The 24015-nt window shown below is 37.5% G+C and overlaps 1 protein-coding gene and 2 non-coding genes across 6 annotated transcripts in view; 1 reads left to right on the top strand and 2 right to left on the bottom strand.

The window, feature by feature from the left end:
• Cpeb3 (cytoplasmic polyadenylation element binding protein 3) overlaps nucleotides 1–24015 on the bottom strand; it is a 191306-nt gene that overhangs the window by 34010 nt on the left and 133281 nt on the right. For all 4 annotated transcript variants that reach the window (XM_076835065.1, XM_076835066.1, XM_076835062.1 and 1 more), the window contains one exon: nucleotides 11681–11799. In XM_076835065.1, coding sequence (XP_076691180.1) covers nucleotides 11681–11799 — 119 coding nt within the window. The remainder of the gene's footprint in view (nucleotides 1–11680; nucleotides 11800–24015) is intronic.
• Nucleotides 16853–16925, bottom strand: Trnav-cac (transfer RNA valine (anticodon CAC)). The gene has a single exon. It is a non-coding gene; the product is annotated as a tRNA-Val (tRNA).
• On the top strand, nucleotides 21924–22004 carry Trnat-agu (transfer RNA threonine (anticodon AGU)). Its single transcript has one exon. It is a non-coding gene; the product is annotated as a tRNA-Thr (tRNA).

Raw genomic sequence — 24015 nt, forward strand, 5'->3', positions numbered from 1 at the left:
GAAGTTAGAACTTTGTCCTAATTCAATATAAATTTCCCCCAGCCACACAACTTTTATATACATAGGGACAGCTCTGTATGTATATATGTTTGAAGTGACTCATCCAGTGTGTTGTCAAAGAGGCCCTACTCTACACAGTAAAAGACAGCATTCTGGGGACAAGTGTAGTGATATCATGCAGAAATAATGAAGAGACCCCTAAATGAAGTAACAGAATCCCAACAATCCTTCTTGGAGCAACCCAATTACATTTGTTTATAAAGGTGACTTTAGGAAGAGGTGCTGCTATATCATTTGGGAGGCACATACCCTTTGGCCATGCTATGTCCTTACAACACAAGCTCAAAGTCTGTAGAATAAATGCACCATGACACCAGGACACTGTTAGCAGGCAAGCAGTGATACACTGGAGGAAACCACTCCTGAAGGAACCAGGCACTTCTGAGCTCCAGCAACTAGCTACCTTTTATGAGAATGTTGTCCTTTTTCTTAAAGAGTGGCTATAAAATCATATTTTTATGTGAAACATCAAGATTCTAAAATGTTGGGAACTAATTCAATGGTTAAAATCACTGTATAAGTGAAACAAAGTGCTAGATCTACCCTGTGGGTCCTGGTCTATGATCTTTGGCTTGAAAGGTTTAGTTATCTCATAGCTCACAATGCAATGTTCTCTTCCATAGCATTTATAAGAGAAAATACAAAAATAGTTTTTCTTTAGTTTCTTTTTTAAGTATGTATTCCTATGGAAGCTCTCCTGAGGACCTGGACACCTACTTTGGGCTGAATTCTGTATCTTCTCAAATTTTATCTTTTAAATCAGAAATCTGTTCTGTGTAAGTGTTTATCTCCAAAGATAAAATCTTTTTAGGAATAAAGGCAAAATCAAACACAAAGCTTGCTGATATAAATATGTGAATTCATACCACACCGAGACTTTAATAACATCAGCCTTTAAAAAAATCTAAACAACTATAACATAAATAAAATCAACAGTTTTTAGTGAAAGTACTAATTTTCCTTTTCAAGGTTTCCCAAAATGCATTCTATGGAACACAGGTCCCTACTGTTGATATACCAGACAAATAGTATTTGGGAAAAGCTACAGATTATCTTCTTCTTGGGAGTTTCACAGTATCCACTGACATACTGAAAAGACTCTGAGGAATTCTATAGGCAAGAAATTTGTTCACTGTTTATCTCAGCATCTCAAAAGTTATTTCCATGGAACCCTTCTTTTTTGCATAACACCCACTAATATCTTATGTTTGTATAATATACTGCCCTGTTCTATTTTTCCCTTAAGGTGGTTTATCAAAATACAACATATTAAGGCTCGGGATATAGTTCAGTTGGCAGAGTACTTGCCTCACATGTACAAGGTCCTGGGTTCAATCCCAGGCACTATCATGTATGCGTGTGTATGTGTGTGTATGTGTGTGTGTGTGTGTGTGTGTGTGTGTGTGTATACATATTAAGGTAATGACTAACATAACAAAATGATGAAGAAGCTTCACTCCAGCCTAGACCTTTTCCTCGCTTATTTCCTGCTATTGCTCTGAAAGGTTTGCTTTTATAGAAACTAACGTTAAACACTTAAGAGTAAATTTAATATTAGTAAGTTTAAATTTTAGCTGTTCAAAGAATTGAAAGTTTTCTGACTGAACTGCATTAAAATATGTTAGCAAACCAATTTGATGATTTTGTTGTCAATAAAGAATGAAATATCTAATTATAGATCTATATGAAAACTAAAGTTTCATCATACTTAAAACTAAAGGCCATTAATAGGGATAAGATTAGGCCAAGTGGTAGGAAAAAATATTAAGAAATGTAATGTGGGTCACTTCTTTAAACAGGTATACAAAAGCATTATTTGCTAAAAAAGATTTCAATGAAAATTTACAAATATAAAAATATATTTTTATATTGTAAGTATAAAATTACAATATAAAAATATATTTTTGCTGGGTGCAGTGGCACACTCCTATAAACCCAGTGACTCAGGAGGCTGAGGCAGAAAAATAGCAAGTTTAAGGTCAGCCTCAGCAATTGAGAGAGACCCTCAGCAACTGAGTGAGACCCTATCTTTTTTTTTTTTTTAAAGCTAGAGAGGAGAGAGGGAGAGAGAGAGAGAGAGAGAGAGAGAGAATTTTTTTTTTAATATTTTTTTTTATTGGTTGTTCAAAACATTACAAAGCTCATGGCATATCATCTTCCATACATTTGATTCAAATGGGTTATCAGCCCCCATTTTTACCCCAAGTACAAGTTGCAGAATCACATCGGTTACACATCCACATTTTTACATAATACCATATTAATGACTGTTGTATTCTGCTACCTTTCCTATCCCCTACTATCCCCCCTCCCCTTCCCTCTCCTCTTCCCTCTCTACCCCATCTGCTGTGGTTTAATTCTCTCCCTTTTTTTTCCCTTTCCCCTCACAAACTCATATGTAGTTTTATGTAACAAAGAGGGTCTCCTTCCATTTCCATACAGTTTCCCTTCTCTCTCCCTCTCTCCCACCCCACTCTTCTCTGTTAAATTTTAATCTTTTCCTCATGCTCTTCTTCCCTGTTCTGATCTTGGTTACTCTCTTTATATCAAAGGAGACATTTGGCATTTGTTTTTTAAGGATTGGCTAGCTTCACTTAGCATTATCTGCTCTAATGCCATCCATTTCCCTGCAAAATCCATGATTTTGTCATTTTTTAGTGCTGTGTAATACTCCATTGTGTATAGATGCCACAGTTTTTTAATCCATGAGAGAGAGAGAGAATTTTAATATTTTATTTTTTAGTTATCGGCGGACACAACATCTTTGTTTGTATGTGGTGCTGAGGATCAAATCCAGGCCGCACGCATGCCAGGCGAGCGCGCTACCACTTGAGCCACATCCCCAGCCCCGAGACCCTATCTTAAAATAAAAAAATAAAAAGTAAAAAGGACTGAGATTGTAGCTCAGTGGTAAAGTGACCCTAGATTCGATCCCTAATTTAAAAGTGGGGGGCATTTTTGTTGTATCTTTAATTATAGAAAAGAGAAAACACAGGTTTCATAACAGTTTTTTTTTTTTTTTTTGTAGTACTGGGGATTGAACTCAGGGTCTTGCTCATAAAAGGCAAGTACTCTATCACTAAGCTACACCCCCTGCCAGCTCTTTTAATTCTATTTTTAGAGAGGCTCTTGCTAACTTGCCCAGGCTGACCTGAAACTTTCAATTCTCTGAAGTAGCTGGGATTATAGGGATGCACCACCATACCCAGTTAAAAGAGCACTTTTTAATCAAACCCCAGGGTTTTAAGTTTCTGAACATGACCTAGCCTCCCTATGGCTCTAGAATTCTCTCAGTTTAGACCACAATTTAGTATTTAGATGTTCATCCACCAATAAATAATGTCTTGAGATCATTTTGAACATCTCACCCTATATTTTATCCCTGTCTGGTAACCTCCTCAGGTTACAAAACGTTGCATCACATGAATATCCTACTGCATAGTGGCTTCATTTTCATCTGTCCATCTCAAAGCAGGTCTAAAAAGCAACCAAACTATTCAAAGTACAATACAATGCAATAGTACAGTCTGGTGGTCAGGTCAGAGAACTATTTGAGCCAACACTCCCTCCCCTGCCATTTATCCATTTGCTCTTTACCATAAAGCACATGACTCAGCTCAGATACCACCCCCAACTTATCCCTCTCCTCCCCATTTATTTATTTCCTTTTCCCTCTTTTTAGTACCCTTCAAACTCCTACCCAGGGTCTTCAGGGAAAAGTCACCAATTTTCTCTCCCTAATCTTACAATCCTTTCATTTTGCATGAAGCAGAAAAACATTTTGCATACTGCAGAACCATCAGGACTGAGCATTGCTCTCTCCAACAAGCAGGAACATCCCTGCTCATCCCAATAGCCAGGATGAGTCAGCTAAACCCAGGTCCACTGACATACAACTATAACTGGTTAGTTGTCGTGGTAATGAACTCAGACCCATCCCCTACTGTCAGCAATTCTATTTTAAGCATCACATAACTCACTAAATGAGTACAGTGCCCTAGCAGTATCAGAAATAAACTAGTTTGTGGTTTATAACTCATATTTATCTCTTCCATAGTATAAGGAGTTTGTTTTATTATTAATCATCAAAACTAATAGCCACAGCAGCAAATTTATGGTTTGGACTCTTCAAAGAATAATCATTAACCTGCTTTTTACCTCATAACCCCCTAATGAACAGATTAGCCAGTTTTTAGGAATTTAGATGCCATCTATCATTCTCAAGTGCTGCTTTCTTAACCAACAGAGAGAAAAAAGGAGATGCCATCCCAGTATCTTCTGGGGGAAATAGAAAGGAACCTGGTAGGTGATCAAAGTTTTTGGTCTAGATAAGCATTCTGCATCCTAGGCAGCTCTTGACCTCAAGGCAAAAAGTTGTAACTCTGGCACTCAAACTATTCCTTAGATACAAGTAGTCCCCCAGAAGGACCTCATCAAAAGAGCCAGGATTCCTTTTAGATAGGCAGCCAAAAGTAACTCTGGGAAATTGTCTCATGTTCTAGGATACTCCAGATCTAACACATGCCTTAGGAAATTGTCCAGGTATAAAAACAAAACCCTTACTACCTGCACCAAGCGGCAGAGCCTACCTGATGGAAGGTTATACAGCCCCCTCTGGGACCTTCAGCTACTGATGACCAATTCAAGCACAGCACTCTTTATACTGTTTCATAAGGGCACTTAGTATAGAAATAGAGCATGTATGCCAGGTGCTGTGGCACATGCCTGTAATCCCAGCAGCTTGGGAGGTTAATACAGGAGGATCCCAAGTTGAAGGTTAGCCTCAGCAACTTAGCAGACTGTCTCAAAAAAAAAAAAAAAATTAAAAGGAATGGAGATATAACTCAGTGGCAAAGAGCTCTTGGGTTCAATCTCTTGTTATCCCCAAAATGTTATGTATATACTTGCACTGTGCTTGATTTAATAAAACTATCAACCATTAAATGCTATAGCCAGAAGACTCAAGTCAATACTTTCTCTGTAAAGGCTCTCCTGACTTATCTCAGAAACTTCTGACCACTCTCTCCATTGACCATTCCCCCACCACAACTACTCACTATAATACTGTAGCTCTGAGTACCTGTGGCTCCTTTTAGAGTCCTCTTAGACTGAGACCACATGGGTACCAGTTGCCCATATAGTGCCCAACCCCTAGTAGATGCTCTTCGCAGGTTTGGTGAATGAACACAGGTTCATTCACCAAACATACTGGTACCTCATACTGGTACCTCAGGAACATTTCTAACAGCTGCCCTTCTACAGCTCCCAGATTACTTGTTCCATTGATAGCCACCTTCCAGAGGCATGGGAATATAGTGTGTTTGGTCACCAGTGGGTACCTTAGGGATTGGGCTTAATAAATGCAAATTTCTGATATCATTAGATATCAAAATTACTTAGCATTCATCACCACTGCTGATTCTTTCACATTGCTTAAAGCCTAACTATGATCCTGAAAGGAAGAAGAAACCACTAGCATTTTTGAGCATTTGTACGTGCATCATGTGCTAGGCATTTTTATATAGTTACACTTGAACCTCAACCCAACTCTTTACTGCAAAAATTATCCACACTTGAGAGATAAGAGATCTAAGAAGAGGGAAAACCTATTGGGATTTCCAGCTTTATCAAACCCAAAGCCCATACAACCTCTTTCCATTATAATCATGCTATTCACCTGCAAGGTTTCCATCCTATAGGCTACTGGCTGCCAGTAGACCATCCCCATGGTCTCAAAATGTAATTTTATTTATAAGTGATTAACTACTCTCTCCAAACTTAATCAACACATTAATAGTTTCTAGAGGGTACATGTCAATGATACAGCATCTGCCTATCATGCCCAAGGCCTTGGGTTCAATACTCAGCACTGACCAAAACCAGAAAATAAATGGCCAACAGATTCTTTTTTAGAACTACTAACAAAACCAGCAGTTAGAAAAGCTCCAGAAAAACAACTTAGCAATGAAAAGTATAGTCAGCTATTTTAACTTCCAGGTTCATGGCCTCAGGCACTCTTGTATTCCAGCCAGACAATTTTGTCTACATAAATGTGTATTTTCAGCTCCATGGTACTAGGACAAGGATGTTGTTACTGGCATGCTGATTACTGAAACTCTTGAGAGGAATGCACACATAAAAGTTCAGGTTACCTAAGTTTTTCCTGGAAAGAAGCCTATTCTTTGAATGAACTTCATGGAATAACCAATTCTAAAGAAATCTATACAAATATCACCCCCAAAACAGGTACATAAAATGCTGGATTAAATGATATTACACAAATTTATATATTGTAAGACTTCTCAGAACCTTAATATACTAATGTTTCCTAAATGTTTTCTGTCTATTGAACCTTTTATTAATGGAGAAAATAGATATAAAATGCATCAACTGCTCAATAAGTGACAATAATTATTGTTATGAGTAGACCTTTCATCTATGATCCTTTTGAGATTCTTGTCAGATGGAACAAGTGTCTTTCGGAATACACTCTAATAAACACTAAATGATCCCTTAAGGGACAGCATTGGCTATGTGCTCACCAACTTCCATTCAGTACACTGGAACTGCAATATCTTCTTGACCTTCCTGGAAAAGGAATATAGTTTCTAAAGTCTCAAACTCTAAGAAACTGTGGACCCTTTGAAAATTCAGAGACTAAGAGCCAAAAATAGGATTTATTATGAATTGGAGGCATTTCTCTCATTTTAGAGGAGAAATTCCTGCTTTGGAAAAATTCCTGTGATGGAAAATGCCCAAATGGTGAATTCAGACTAAGAATTCAAGGACCAAACAAATAAATAAAGAAGGTAAAAGATGCTTAAGATTTCATATGATACACATGATGATATGGCTTACCCATATATTCTAAGATAGACACACAAAGGCAAATTTAACTGGGCTAAGATAAAATTAATGTTGTGTGTGAGGAGGCAGTAAGTAGAGAATAAAGTCTAAGTAAAAATACCAGGAACAAAAAAGATACAAGCAACCAATCAAGGTTCTCTATAACTTAGACTCTATCTATTTTTTCCCCAATTTCTTTCTGTTCCCTTTCATACATTTGTGCTTCAACTAACTAACCTACACATCCTCCTTTAATATCACAAAAGTTCCCATTTCTTTTTTTTTTTTTTTAAAGTTCCCATTTCTGTGTTTATGCTGAGGCCTTTCCCTGAAATATTTATTCCCCATACATCTACCCTTATCCTGGCAATTCCAAATTCTCATCCTTGAAGACCTAGTTCAAATGGCACTTCAGCTAGGAAGTTTTCTTTCATTCCTGTAGGTATAAATGAATTGTCCAAAGTCTACAATGCGTATCATATTTTCATTTTTGTCATTTTTATTAATTTAACAAATATTTGAGAATACGTGCCAGGGTCAGTAAATACTTTCTATATTTATATACATTTATACTATTATCTTTTTGAGCACAGATTCTTATGTTGGTTCATATCTGTTCTGACTCACAGTAACCAGTATTTTGCCTTAACCTCAATAGTCACTCAAACATGGAAGGCACACTATTCAAAAAAGATGGCTCTATGTAAGGTTGGAGACAGCTATCATAATAGGTATGCTTCACTACAGACAGTGTAGTAATCAAGGAGGGAAACAGATGGCATTTAAGAGGGGTCTTAGAAATTAGGGTAGGCTTTAGAATTTGAGATAGTAGAAATATTTCATTTTGATTGAATATGGGGTTCGAAGAAAAGCAGAAAAAGGTAAGCTTAGAAAAATTTTAAAGATCAATTGGGAAGGTCTTAATTCCAAGCAAAAGAACCTAAATAGTTTTCATAACCAAGGAGGAATGATTAAAAGTGCTAGAGATCTCCCTGATGTATGTTTAAGTAGGAGCAAGAGAGACCAGAATAATAGATAGATTGGACAAAATAAAAAAACTGAAAAATTAAACCAGACTCTATTTCCAGCTTCTTTACTTTATCCCCACTTTTTTCAACTTTTGTTTTTCAAGTTTTAGGTGGATGACTATGTTCCCTGAGCTATAAGCTAAAGAACTAACCTACATAAACACACTTCAATTCAGTAATCCAGTTTTTAAACATATAGCAAAATCAATCTGTCATATTTCATATAAATTGTGATTGTGCTTTAGATTGTGACAAGGAAGCAGAAAACTTCACTGATACTCCTTTCCAGGTGTTTGCCATCCCACATCTCTTATGGCAGTGTTCCAGCAGGAAAGAATTATTAGCATCTCCTTTGCCTTCTTCTCAAGCTTACTCTTTTTCAGTTCTTATCTCTGCTAGACCCTGTTAGATCTCTTGCTCTATCAGCTTGCTGTCCTGAACCTTCAGGTTCATCTATTCATACATTCAAAAAGTAGAATCACCTTGATGAGAGGGAACACTCACACAAAGGCTGCTTTACTGGAAGCGCACAGACACAGCTGTCTTCTGGGATGCCTAGGACACCTGTCCTATGGAACTTCTCTCACTGAAGGAGTGAAAAAAGTCACATTCCTAGAAGTTTTGCTATAGCTCCCATTCTTGCCAATTTCTATTTCCCATTCTTTGGGACCGAGAAGTCAATTAATCAGGCCCAAAATACAATTCCTTCTGCCATCTTTTAGGATCAGTCCTATAAACGGGAGAGTCTGAGTAGACTTCCATTTAATGGAAGATAATCACTGACCAAAAATATCTCCCCATATAACCTAAAATTCATCAATTTAGGATTCATTTGAGTTAACAAACAAACAAAACAACAACAAAAACAAACAAACAAATATGACTCTGGACAAGATAAGTTAGAAGGGACTTTGCAATCAGCTTCTACATTAGGGAAACAATCTAACTGATCTGACCCAATTGAAGAGAATGGGAGTGTGATTTGAGGGGAAAGGGTAAGGGAGAAGGACAAAGTATAGAAAATCTTTAGGCCATTTTGGAACATGTTGTGTTTCCAATGAAAAATCCAAGGAGGGTAAGAATGAGGGCACTGGGATCCTGGAAGCTAGCAAATGAAGGCTAGCCAAGCCAAGATAAAGGAATAAGAAAGAGCCACAGCTCAAAAAGTTTAGTGAATGAGCTACAAAGGTTGAATTTTCCTTGGAAATTTCCAATGGCTTTCTCCAAAGTCCTCATGTACTCCTAAAGGTTCAACCCAGCTCTCACTTTCTGTAGGACCATTAAAAAAAAATTAGAATGTACCACAACCTATTTCACCAAATGAGGCTTGGAGTGGTGGATATAGAGCTAATGCTAAGAACAGGATATCAAATATGGTACCAAAAGAGCTGGAACCAAAAATGGGATTTAGTTTGTTAAAATGACAGGTGTCTAGAGATGTTTTTTCCCATCCTAAATTTTATTCAAACTATTTATGGTGGAAATTCTGAGTATGCCTGGGTCTAAGAAATATGTGATTGGCAATCCACCATTGAGAATTCACCAAGCTCCAATAAAACTATTTCACTTGAGCTCAGAAAATGAAAAAATGCAGTAAGGCAGAGTTTTGCAGACACACAAACAACGAAAGTTAGTTTCCCCACAAACATTTCCAAAACAGATAATTAAACTAATTATCTTCAAAAGTTTTTTAAACTAAGGGTAACACATGTGTTTAGAGTGAAAATACCCAACAGCAATGGTGCTGCCTCCTACCACCTACATCTGCAGCCATTATAGCTTGCTCCCTGCTCAAGATAGTCCTGTCCTCGTGAGAGACTGTAAGGCACATTGTTCTCCTTCCCCTACAGAGCCAGTGACATAACTCATCCAAGGTCTATAAGCCTTGCCTGCTCATTTCCAATTTCTTCACCTCAATTTAATAGCTTCTTCCCTACTGTAAACATAATTACCTCAGTGTACACCTGTACAGCTTTGTCTTTTTTTAATATAAAAATATATTTCTAATCCTCTCCTAATTGTACATGACCAATTCTCTCTTAACCCTTCCTACTTCATTCCCACTGCCCTTCCACCAATGGCAAAAGCTCTCTGGAGGTTGATTATTTACCTCTCAGACATTTGACCCTATCGAATTTGGCATACATCTTCTAAGTTCATATTACTCAAAAGAAAAAGAAGTTATTTTGGCTTTATTATTTATTCAGATGAAATATTGCACACTCCATTCTGTCATTCCTCACTTCTCCCACATCATATACAACCCCACCAGACTGTTTAAAGAGCAAAGATAACAAAGGTTCCCTACTCTTTTCCCCACCTGCTGTTTCCCCACCTGTATAGCTACCCTATCCAACACAGTCACTGTTGTTATCCAAAAATCTGGCAATGGTCCCAGAATTTGAAAATTACAGTGGCACTTTCCCACTGGCTAAAATCCTTGTTTCTTTTTCAGCATTAATCACTCTTTTATAATTCAATATCCCCATTCTTCAGCAATTCCCTCTTCTGCTTTATATGCTGCACTCTCCCCTTTATAGGTGACCAACTCTCAATATCATTGTTTCACAACCATTTGTAAACCCTGCTCTTTTCAAAAGATGTAGCTGGACTCTAACCTTGGTCTCCTGAATCACAGAGCATGATATAGGACTGATAACAATAGCCAATTACATCTGCACAAGTACCTGACCTTAACCAAATGTTTTCACATTCATCCTCCTCTTATTTGAGTCTCTCAATAATCCAGAGAAGAATGAATGGTTTTCCTATTTACTATCTGAGGAAACAATTCAGCAAGGATCAGATGACTATTCTGAGCCAAGAGATATTTAAATGATAGAGTCAAGAGTCAAATTGGGAACTTCAAGGTCAAACCCCAACTCTTTCCCCAGTCACATGTCTCAGAATATACTGAGCTGTCAAAGCAAGCCCTAAACCTTTGATGCAAGTTTACAGTGATAATGTAGCTTCATCCTCTTGCCTACTCCGTATCACCATTTTACTCTATTTCCTATGCTAGCACCAATCCTTGACCCCACCCTGCCCTTTCAACTTCCCATGGATCTGCTAATTAAACCAAGCTCTTTTCTTCTGTTTTGAACATAGTCCTATTCTTTCTCTACTAGTACCTTTTTCACCTAATGATTTACTCACACTGTGGCTCAAAAGCCACAATCTCTTAACCACAAATTCTGTATAAGTACACATTAATTTATGGTTTCAGCTCCATAATCTCCATCCTCTCTCTCTCTTGCCCTGCTGAAATCCTCTAGCTTAGAGTGTAAGCTCCTGGCCCAGAAAGCTCATTTTGCCAGCTATGGGTATCATTCCATACAAAGCCATACATTCAAAGGCTCATAAACATTAACAATTATGATATTTTTAAAACAAATTACTCCTGTCCTTGATGTGAAATAATGACAGAAACCAGCTACAAAGACCACTAAGAACATTATTTTTATTCTGATTCAGAGTTCTTTAAATAGGAATTAGTTTATCAGAGTTGTAAAGTAGATGACAAGGGAAAATATTTTTCTGTGTAGTCCCAAAAGTATAACATGAAATTTGGAACAATTTGTTATTAGCTTCCCATCACCAGCAATAGTCCAGCTCTACTGCACAGCAAGGTCAACCCAGGTAAGAGAATCACAGTTACTAGCGTTCCTGATATAAGGAGGAGGTGGTCAGTTATTCCAATTGCATACATGCTCTGGAAAAGCACCAGGTGGCTGCATATTACTTACCGGTTTGTCCTTGATGGTGGGACTTGACACACACAGGTACAGTTTCCCATCTTCTTCTAGGCAGGCATCTATCAAGGCTTGTACTGAGCTCTCCTCCTGGAAGAGCAGAAACGCATAGCCTTGGGGAGAACAAAAACAAAAGGACAGGGAGGAATCAGTAAATTAAACTCAAAGTACCCTGTCTGTTGCGTCATTTTGACAAATTTTTACTAAAATTTAAGACATTCAAGTGGGACAAAGAGACTTGAGACCCCCATGTGCCAGGCACTATGCTAGGTGTGCATGACATTACCTTGCTTAAACATCCCTGATTGAGCTAGCTGGATGCTCCAACATTACCTTTTACTCAGGGGAGCAAGCTCAGAACACCTCTATGGAATTTCTTCTAACTAGGTCTCATCATGATTAATGAGGGCAGGTAGATTCACCCTGGGCATGAACCACAACTAGCAGCCAGGAAATAAGCATCACTTGCCTCCAATTTCCACCAAGCTATAGGATACAACTGGGATGAGCCTTGAAAATATTATGCTAACTGAAAGAAGCCGGTTCAAAATATCATATCCAGAATAGGCAAATTAAAACAAATAATAGATTAGTGGTACCTGTAACTGGAGGGCTGGAGGGAACAGACACATAGTTTCCTTTGGGAATGATAAAACTTTTCTAAAATTGACTGTGGTGATGGTGGTAAAACTCTGTGGACATACTAAAAAACAATGAACTATACATTAAGTTGGCAAACTGTATAGTATGTGAATTATACCTAAACAAAGTTGGTTTTTACATATTAAAACTGCTACTACTGCTACTTTTCTTAGGGTTACCTTCCTAGCATAATATATTATCTATAAACATGAACATTAATTGCAGGATTTCCCTGGACACAGTCAGTTTTTAAAACTGTATCCTTTATTGCACATAGTAATTGTACATATTTAGGGGCATAGTGTCATAAGCTGATACATATGTATAATGTATAATGATCAAATACAGGTAATTAGCATTATCCTCTCCTTAAAACAATTATCACTTCTTTGTGTTGGGAAGCTTTAAACTTCTCTATCCTAGTTCTTTAGAAAATATATAGGGCTGAGGGTATTATTCAGTGATAGAGCACATTGCCTACATGTGAGAAGCCCTAATTTAATCCCCAACACCAATAAAAATAAACAACTCATTGTGAACTATAGTCAACCTATTGATAGTTTAATTCAGTAAGATTTATTGATTAATTATTACAAGTGGGACACAGTCTATGCATTATGAGAGCACTGAAATGAGTGAGACCAGATTCCTGAAGTCAAGAGACTTATGGAACAGAATAAGCAGACATTTGGACGAAACTATAACTATAAAGCTGAGGGAGAAAAGTGGGGTGGGCCGGAGGCAGTGCCACAGGAGCCCTGAGGAGTGAGGACTCTGATTTAGGAGAATCGGCAAAGACTTCAAAGAGAACAACAGATGTTCAGGGAGCCAACTCTGACACTTGTTGCCACAATGGCATTCATGAATGGCAGCTGAGCAAAGGCCCATCATGAGCAAGTCTAAGCCTGATTACTCAACTATTCATCCTCTTTACAACCCTAATAGCTTTGCTAAATCTCTCAGCTGTCACCCCAATTCCCAGTCCTGCTACTGACCTCAAAGAAAATCATCACCAATACTGTTTTCTGGTGCTTTGTGTGCTGGAACAATGTAAATGGTGGAGAAGGACAAGAACCCCAATATACAGAAGATTCTTATACATCATACAAAGATTTTTAATTCATAATCAACTGGCTATAAATCAAAGTCCTCTTGTGTCCCGGTAGGTAATAAAATCGTCACATAATGACAGCAGCAGTGGTAATTGCTGTTCTTTGATTTAGACTTTTCTTCAAACCTTCATCCACATAGAGAGTATTCAGGTAAGCACAGCAGGAAAAAGATGAGCTACTTCACAAAACACCAGGAAGTGGCCATTGTAACAGGCAAAAGCCAGCACACAGGCGAATGCATCTAGCTGAATGGGTGGGCTGGCAGCTACAAGAAAGAGGCTTTCTAGAGTTAGGACTTAGAGCTGTTTTCTGGACTTTGTTCCCAGGCTAGCTGGGTCAAAAGATTCAGCAGGTGACTAGGCAGGAAAAATAAAACCTAAATGAAAAAGTAGAAAAGATAATACATCATTTCTTTCTCCTCTCTTTTGCAAACAGTATCAAACTATCAACAAGTCCTGGGGACTTTATTAGAAATTCAGTGTTTTAATTTAGTGTAAGAACATTAATTCTACATGTCTAGAGAATATTAGAAATGAGTGAGTTAAAAAAATGCAAATATCACAAAAAGGAGGTCTGGAAAGTCCCCTTAAACCTCCTATCTTACCAGGCTAAATTCTGGTATAGAACTTCCACAAAGGTCATAAGGAAGTATACTGAGCATCTTACCCTTGGAGAGGAGCCCATTTGTTTGTACATTATGAACAGTCATATCAAAAAGGCCTGGAAGCCAAGCATGGCAACACATGCTTATAAACCCAGCAACTGGAGAGGTTGAGGAAGGAGGATTGCAAGTTCCAGGCCAACCTTGGCAACTTAGTAAGACCCTACCTCAAAATAAAACATAAAAAGGAGAAGGGAGTGTATCTGAGTAGTACAGTACTCAGTGAGTTGGGGCTTTCTCCAGTTCCTTGCCTCTGCAAGGCCTCCAGCTAACAGCACCTTTCTTCCACACCACTGCTCACCCTCTCTGCTATCTCCCACATCAACTCCAGTTTTGAGCCACCCTTGAGCATCAGAGAAAGGGAAGTTGTCTCTCCATAGCACCTAAGTAGTTACCACAAAAGCAAGCAGATTTTCACATAGACCTATATCATAGCCATAGATGTCTACACTGGCAGTAGACAAGTAAAAACAACTATGACTCATGAGTAAAAGCCTGTTACAAATATTAATACCAAGAGAAAAGACATATAAAAACCTTTTTCACCTTTCCCCAGATAACAGTCCATCATAGTTTACCAATTTCTTCAGGATGGTTATTTTACAACAAATAATTTTGTGTCAAAACAATTCATCTTTTCCAAAGTCTCTATATTGATAATATCTGTTAGGACTACAGATAAAGGATGTATCTGAACACCCCTCTGAACTGTAATCTAACAATTTCCTTCCACTTTTCTTCCCACCAAAATAAAATTTACCAGAATACCCATAAACCATCCACGAAAATCTTGCCTAACTAAAATGCTTGATACCTCATGGTCAAGCATATCCTGATGACAAGAGAAATTACAGAATTTTTTAAACTCAGGAAGAAAGAAGTCTTCAAACCCATTTCCCCTTAGATCTTGACAAGTAAATATAAGGTCAAAGTAAATAATGGACAAAAGGATATCCTCAAGAATAACAAGGTCAATATAAGGTAGAAATTAAATCAATGATTTACTAAAGAGTAAATTCTACACGGTACTCCTGATCCAAGAAGAGTCCTGGATCAGGAGTCAGGAGGGCTGGATTTAGCTACAAGTCCTAACATTTACTAGCTGTATGATAGTAACAGCTAACATTTATTGAATGTTTACACCAGGCACTGACTAAATGCCTTGTATGTATTAATTCACTTCATCTTCACACACACCCTATGGAAGTAGACACTATTTTAATTGTTTTATTACAGTTTAGAAAACTGCACTGGGAATCAAGTGTCTTGTTTGAAGTCATCTAGTAAATGAAAGTACCATGAACTTGAAGCTGGGTATGAGGGCACATGCCTGTAATCCCAACTGCTTGGGAGGCTGAGGAAGAGGATTTCAACTTCAGAGTCAGCATGGGCAATTTAGTAAGACCCTGTCATAAAATAAAACAAAACAAAAGAAAAGAAAAGAAACAGGGATTTAGGTCAATGATACAGCACTTGCCTAGCATGCGTGAGGCCCTGAGTTTAATCTCAAGTACCATGATCTTGAATATTAATTTAACATTTTTGAGATCCAGGCTCTTTTCTCTATAAAATGAAGAAATTAAGAATTTGTCCTGATTATTTTACAGAAATGTAGGTTGTAAGATAATATATGTAAAGGTGCTTTATGAACTAGGGGGTCCTGCAAGTGTTGATTTTTCATTTTCAGCACTTTCAATTATTTGTATGATATATAAAATTAAAATTGGGTTATTTCATATGGTCTCATTATAAAAATTAGAATTAAACGAATGATGTGCACTTTCTATTTTCCCTCTATAAGTGTTTGGTGAGTAAAGGGAAGTAACCTAGATACTGAAGAAAAGTCCTAATTAAAGATTCTGAAGATATGCTGAATATTACCATAAACAAACAATAAGGTGACTGAATATCTACTTTCACATATTCCTAGCCATTTCTACCAAGAGCAAACTGTCAGGGGTAGTATTATTTGCTAATTTTAATATATTCTTTAAAAGCTGATTATACCTATAAATATAGCTTCTCTAATCATTCTATTGATGGCAGGTTGTTCTATTAGTTTGGAAGGCATAAAAAACAAAATAGAACACTTGACCCAAAACTTGTCAACTCCCTCAGTTCTTCCTTGTAACTCTGAGCCAGTAACAGATAATAGGATTATAAAACTCCTCCATTTTCAGAAATAGTGACCTGAGGAGTGTGTGGAGGCTTCAGAAATGTGGTGAGCTGTGGGAGGCCCTTAGCCCAGGAACAGTCTATGGGAGGAGACGAGGCTTTTAGAGGGAACAGGAGAAATTCTTGCCCGCTGTCAGTATCATGACCCTGGGTTGACAAGTAGAATGGATGGAAGAAAATTCCTTGTTTTCTCACTGGTACCAAATAGGTTGGAGGAAGAAAGATAGAACAGCAAGGGACTTTTGGATGAGAATGATTGACAAGTACAATTTTCTTGGGGGAAAAAGGCATAGGAAAGTTGGGGAAAAAAACTTAATTAGGATAATTCCATTTTATTTGGCCACATTTTTGAAGGGTAAATTTAATTAAAATTTTTTTCTCTTAATACCTGGGAACACATTAAGAATAACAACCTCCAAAATGTTCTTGGCTGCCTTTAAAAAAAAAAAAAAAGAAAAGCTTCCTCAGTTCTTAAATACATAATTTTTCAAAATATTTAATCCATAGTAAAAATAACAATCACCAACAACTTTACTAAGTGCTCACAGTGTTCCAGGCTTTTTTTTTTTTTTTTTTTGGTGGTGTTGGGGATTGAACCCAGGGCCTTGTGCATGTGAGGCAAGCACTCTACCAACTGAGCTATACCCCCAGCCCTGTTCCAGGCACTTCGCTAATACATATATTATATGTGTGAGCTCATTTCACCCACCCTCACAATAACAATATGAGGTAAATATAGTTGTTATTATCATTTTATAGATGAAGAAATTCGAGCTCTAAGAGGTTAAGGGACTCTGATTAAAATCCAGGGATTGAATTTGGAGTTAAAACCTAGGTCAGCCAGGCACAGTGGCACACACCTGTAATCCCAGAAGGTTGGAAGGCTGAGGCAAAAGGATCCCGAGTTCAAATCCAACCTCAGCAAAAGTAAGGTGATTAGCAACTCAGTGAGAACCTGTCTCTACATAAGATTCAAAATAGGGCCGGGGATATGGCTCAGTGGTGGAGTGCCCTAGGTAAGGATCCAGAGCCCTCACTCATATCCATTAATTTATACTGTCTTACCTAAAAAATGGCTAGATAAAAATTTTTATGTCACTAATAAAAAAGGACTTGCCTTTAAAATGTTCTTGTGACAGTGACCATTTGACAGTGTTAGAGTAAGGCACCTATGCTTTAGTCCTATAATTTAAGTCCTATTTAGAGTTAATAGCTCCAAAATCCACAAAAACTATATAATGTAGAGTTAAATCATGAATTTCAAAATAACTAGGGGAGACTTCATTTAGTTTATTTATTTAAAAACTTTTTTTTTTTTTTAGTTATAGATGGACACAGTACATTTATTTATTTTCGTGGTGCTGAGGATCAATTGGCTCACATGTGCCAATTGAGCACTCTACCACTGAACCACAACCCCAGCCCCAGGTAATTGTATTTAATTCAGTCAAAGTTATATTGAGCAAAGTTGATTGTTGATTTTCAATTCTTAAATAGTGCATTTAAAATGAAGGCTAGGGCTGGGGTTGTGGCTCACACGCGTGAGACCCTGGGTTCGATCCTCAGAACCACATAAAAAATAAATGAGTGAAATAAAGGTTTTGTCCCAATCAACAAATGGGCCAAAGACCTGAACAGACACTTCTCAGAGGAGGACATACAATCAATCAACAAGTACATGAAAAAATGCTCACCATCTCTAGCAGTCAGAGAAATGCAAATCAAAACCACCCTAAGATACCATCTCACTCCAGTAAGATAGGCAGTCATTCTGAAGTCAAACAACAACAAGTGCTGGTGAGGATGTGGGGAAAAGGGTACTCTTGTACACTGCTGGTGGGACTGCAAATTGGTGCAGCCAATATGGAAAGCAATATGGAGATTCCTGGGAAAGCTGGGAATGGAACCACCATTTGACCCAGCTATTGCCCTTCTCGGACTATTCCCTGAAGACCTTAAAAGAGCATACTACAAGGATACTGCCACATCGATGTTCATAGCAGCACAATTCACAATAGCTAGACTGTGGAACCAACCCCGATGCCCCTCAATAGATGAATGGATAAAAAAAATGTGGCATTTATACACAATGGAGTACTACGCAGCACTAAGAAATGACAAAATCATGGAATTTGCAGGGAAATGGATGGCATTAGAGCAGATTATGCTAAGTGAAGCTAGCCAATCCCTAAAAAACAAATGCCAAATGTCTTCTTTGATATAATGAGAGCAACTAAGAACAGAGCAGGGAGGAAGAGCAGGAGGAAAAGATTAACATTAAACAGAGTCATGAGGTGGGAGGGAAAGGGAGAGAAAAGGGAAATTGCATGGAAATGGAAGGAGACCCTCATTGTTATACAAAATTACATATAAGAGGTTGTGAGGGGAATGGGAAAAAAATAAGGAGAGAAATGAATTACAGTAGATGGGGTAGAGTGAGAAGATAGGAGGGGAGGGGAGGGGGATAGTAGAGGATAGGAAAGGCAGCAGAATACAACAGACACCAGAATGGCAATATGTAAATCAATGGTTGTGCAACTGATGTGATTCTGCAATCTGTATACGGGGTAAAAATGGGAGTTCATATCCCACTTGAATCAAAGTGTGAAATATGATATATCAAGAACTATGTAATGTTTTGAACAACCTACAATAAAAATTAATTAAAAAAAATAAAAACAAGAGGTTTTGCATTTGTAAAAAAAAAAAAGAAAGAAATAAAGGTTTTGTGTCCAACTACAACTAAATAAATAAGTAAACAAACAAATAAATAAATAAATAAAATGAAGGCTCTTCAGGAAGTTAAAGAGCAGATCCCAGGGCCTTGGACATGCTAAGCATGTACTCAGCCACTGACCCATAGTATCCCCAGCCCGAGAATCTTAAATGGATTCCAAAACCACTGGGTGGTGAGGAGGAAAGGAAAAGGGGCAGTACTAGGGAATGAAATTGACCAAATTATACTGTTATATGTGTGCACGTATGAATATATAACAATGAATCATACTGCCATGTATAATACACCAATAAAAAGGAAAAAGAAAAAAAGGTGGATTTAAGGGGAGAAAACAAGATATTCATATAATCTTCAAGCATCACTTCACAGAAAAATCAACATTTACAAAGAAAGAAAAACGATACTTTTACAATCAAGAATGTGGCAAACACCACCTTAACTAAATGATCAAATTTAATATCACCAATAAAAGGCAACTGACACCAGGTGACTCCTGCACTGTGTCTTCAGTGCATCCTGATCTTCTGCTAACATTGTTTGACCTGAATCTCAATGTGAGGAGACAATCAGACAATTCCAGATGAAGGGATATTCTATAAAGCAACTGGCATGGATTCTTCAAATGATATAAAAGTCAAAAAGCTGAGGGATCTGTCCAAATTAAAAATTTAAAAGATACAACAAGTAACTAACTGCCAAGTCTAGACTTTGGATCTTGCTTTCTTTTTTTTTCTTCTTTTTTTTAAACAGTGCTAAAAGGCATTACTGGAGCAATCTAGATAGTTTTTGTTCTCCCAAGACATGCTAAAGAGTGAGGGATTTTGACATTTACAACATACTCTTAAATGGGTCACTGAGAAAAAAAAATAAAGAGAAAGTAAATATGGAAAATGCTAACATATGGTAAATCTGGAAGAAGACTCTCTATATAGGTATTCATTACACTATTTTTACAACTTCTTTGTAGGTCTAGAATTCATCAAAGTAAAAATTAGTGAAAAAATTTGATAAACTGCAAGATTTTTCAGGAGAAGAAGGTAATATACTTCCTCACTATATAAAAAGGTGTTTGATTTAAAAAAAAAAGACTTAAAATTAACAAATGCTATTGGTGATTTATGTTTCAAGTAACAACTACAAATGGGAAAACAATTCCAGCTTATGGGGCTGTTCCCTGGCTGCATTAATAAAATGGCAACAGACCAAAGGGTGACTGGTTTCTGAGTAAGTCAGACCAGCCCTTGAAGGAAAGGTCCATGGCTGGCCTGGACAGGCAGAAAGCTCTCTCCTCTCACAAAGTCCAGGCTCCCTAATTACCAATGACCTTCCTAGAGAGGTCTGAAGGACATCTCCCCAGCTAGCACTGCCTGAATTCAGACTTTTTTGGCACACTCTGTTCTAAACATTCTTTTTGACCTTGGCTTTCAGGTCAGAGGATTTACCTGGTTTGCCTCAGGAGACTTGTCTTTGGATTCAAAAGAATCAAAAATATTTAGGAAGTGTGAGGCAGGATGCTAGGCGCTGAAGCTACAAAGATAAACAAGCCAAAGAAAAACCCTGCCCTGGAAAAATTCAGCCTGTAAATAAATGACTAATAACATGAAAAGTATTATGTTAGGGGTATGTCCTACGGAACACAAGTAAGAAACAAATGGAGTAGATTTATCCAAATATCAGGGAAAGTCATAGTGCAAAAGCCAAATCATGCCCCTAGGCTGGAGGATGATTACTTTCCAGGAAGTAAGAGTATTCCAAGTTCAGGAAAAGAACAGGCCATGGCATGGAAAGGCCCAAGGACTGGCTCACTTGGAGAGCACTGAATAGAGTCATGGGTTAGCACCTAGAACCAGGAGTAAATAATCAGCTCACCAATCCCCTGCCTGATGCCTAGAGAGCACTGTAGGTCTATAAACTAGTTCTCTTACTCATTTTCTCTTGGATGAGAACATTTGTTTTGTAAGATGTATTAACTCTCATTATGTGCCCAAGGCACTGCAGGGAAAAAACTGACAGGAACAAATCCTTGTTATCAAGGTATATAATATACAAGCTAGTACAAGAAGTTTATGAGGAATAAGTACATAGAGAAATAATGCATTAAAAATCTTACCAATTATTATTATTGTTGTTGTTGTTGGAGGGGATACTGAGGATTAAACCTATGGGTGCTCTATCAGTAGGCTTCCTCCCCAGTCCTTTTTATTTTTTATTTCAAGACAGGATCTAAGTTGCTGAGAATCTTGCTAAATGGCTGAGACTGGCTTCAAATTTACAATCTTCCTGCCTCAATCCCCTGAGAAGCTGGGGTTACAGGTGTGTGTCACCTAAGAGTTATTTTTTAAAATATGTTTTTAAAAGTTAACTTCATAGGGACTGGGGTTGTGGCTCAGTGGTAGAGCACTTGCCTATCACATGTGAGGCACTGGGTTTGATCCTCAGTACCACATATAAATAAATAAAGATCCATCAACAATTAATAAAATATTTATTAAAAAAAGTTAACTTCGCTCAGTTGGTAGAGTGCTTGCCTCATATGCACAAGGCCCTGGGTTCAATCCCTAGCACCACACACACACACAAAAAAAATGTTAACTTCACAGTAAGATTATTTTCAGTAAATAATTTACTTTCAGTAAAAAAGACATGGATAAATTGCTCTATTTTTCTTTCTTATTTTGCAGTTGGGGTACTGGGGATTGAACCCAGGTCCACTTTATTACTGAGCTATATCCCCAGACTTTTTTTTGAATCAAGGTCTCACTAAGTTGCTTAGGGCCTTGATAAATAGCTGAGGCTGGTCTCAAACTTCCAATTCTCCTGCCCCAATGTCCTGAGTAGCTGGAATTACAGGCAGGTGCCACTGTACCTGGCCTAGAAATTATTTTTTTTTAAACATACTTTTAAAAGTTCTTCAGGGCTGGGGATATAGCTCAGTGGTAAAGCACTTGCCTAGTATGCTGGAGGTCCTGGGTTCAATTCCCAGCTTTGAAAAAAAAATAATTTGAACTTCACAGAGAAATTACTTTCAATAAGTAAGATACAGATGAAGAAATTAAGAAAGTTTGTAGGTGTTTGCATATTGGCCGGACCTTAGTGATATACATGGGTTAAAACATGGAGAAAGCATTCCCATAGAAGAAATTAGCTTAAGTTAAAATGTAAATGACTCTGCAGATAGAATATCATCTATGGATTCCTAAATATTCCCCTTGGAGTTAGAATAAACACTTCTTTTACTGTATTTACTAAATAGGGCTAAGACTCTACCATTTCAGTTCTAACCTGATTTGTGTTTTCTATTACACCAATAATTACTACTTTGTGGGCTTGCTGCTTAGTGAGCAGGGATGGGGATAGTTGGGAATGAACAAGAAAACAAGTTGGCTAAACAGAAGTAACTCAGAGATGAAAATCGGCGATCTACTTCCTGTGTTCTTAGTGAAGTTTCTGCAGTTCAGGGCAGTGACCTGGAGCATTTGGGCTTAAAATCTATTCTGTTTACATAATCACACATTCCCTATATAAAGAGATCTTTGTAAAGTCTGCCAATCTATCAATTCTAGTCACAGTCAGTTCTAACAAGTGCCTGACTAAAGAAAACTAAGACCAGAGGGGCATGGGAGCGAACTCGTCAAACTAGTTGGACAATTTTATTATTACTGAGCATTACATTTTCATCAGGGGGAAGGATGCTAACTTTTTTTTTTTTTTTAACACTAATAGCCTAATACTCTGTTGTTGCTTATGTGCACAGTCTCACATAATCCTCTGAATAACCTAATGCGAAGTATCAACTCAGATGAGTAAACTGAGGTTCAGAGATTAAACTATTTACTCAATGTCACTTAGCAAGTAACTATTGGTGCCAATGTTTGCATCCACAAACTTAGCTCTTATCCCACTGCTTGTTACTCTCCTTCATTTGGCTTCAAAAGACTGGGGAATTCTGTCTTAATCCAGCAGACACCCCCAATAGATAGATGAAACTTCATTATGGCCTGCTCATACACTGCCTGAGCTTTGATAGTCTAATTTCTTCTCTTCCCTGGACTTTAACATTCCTCTGATCAGTTGTTGATGCTGCAGTGAGTTTTCTCCGTGCCACAGTTTCTTCTTATCAAGACTAAAGTCATCCATTCCATTTTAAAAGACAAATCAGGTCTGCTCTCAGCTTTCATAAACTTTCATCAAATCCTTCCCATTTCTGACTCTTTCAATTAACACATCCTTTCTTGGTCACTTGCTTATAAGCTTATTCTATAAAATTTCTCCCAGCAAGTCCTGACCATAGCTAAAACATCCTCTCTATCTAACCCTGCCAAATTTACACCTTTCATTTCAGTTTCTGAAATCTACCCTTTCCAAAGAAAGTCCTCACCAGGAGTAGTTATGGCTTCTCTGAACTTCACAAGCATCCACCCCTTCTTGGCACCTCTGTCTGGGTACAGCATAATATACACTGCTGTAACTTTGTATAAACTGTTTCTGTCACTTATGTATGTAGCTGCTCAAGCTTTGTCCTTGTGGCCTGTATATTCCTAATGCCTTCTCCTTTCTGTACAGTCCCTAAAACTAACTTTAAAGTTCATCTTCAATACAACACTAAAAAACATGGATGTTTAGTAAGTTTAAATGAAGTGTGTGCTCAGATTTTTAAAAGCAAAAATAGATGCTGCTCCATCTGTCAAAACAGAACAAGACAAAGAAACTACCCTTGCTACTATGCAGTGCAGCTTCACATTTTTATAAGAAAATCCTTCCTTGGAACAAAAACTATAACCAAGTAAACTATTAAAATATTTTTAATTCATAATTTGCCAAAAAGTGCGAGCACTAAACTCTAGGACCTGTATTTAAAAAGAAAAAAAAAAGAAAAATTACTTAAAAGATTACAAACTACAAAAGGTTAAGTACATACTAAAATCCTTGGCTTCCCAACTGATCATTTTACGTAACTCAGAAGGTGGAAAAACTTGGAATCTGGGCCTAAAATAACACTGAC

Source organism: Callospermophilus lateralis, chromosome 15 (genome assembly GCF_048772815.1).
Source record: "Callospermophilus lateralis isolate mCalLat2 chromosome 15, mCalLat2.hap1, whole genome shotgun sequence".
Lineage (NCBI taxonomy): Eukaryota > Metazoa > Chordata > Mammalia > Rodentia > Sciuridae > Callospermophilus > Callospermophilus lateralis.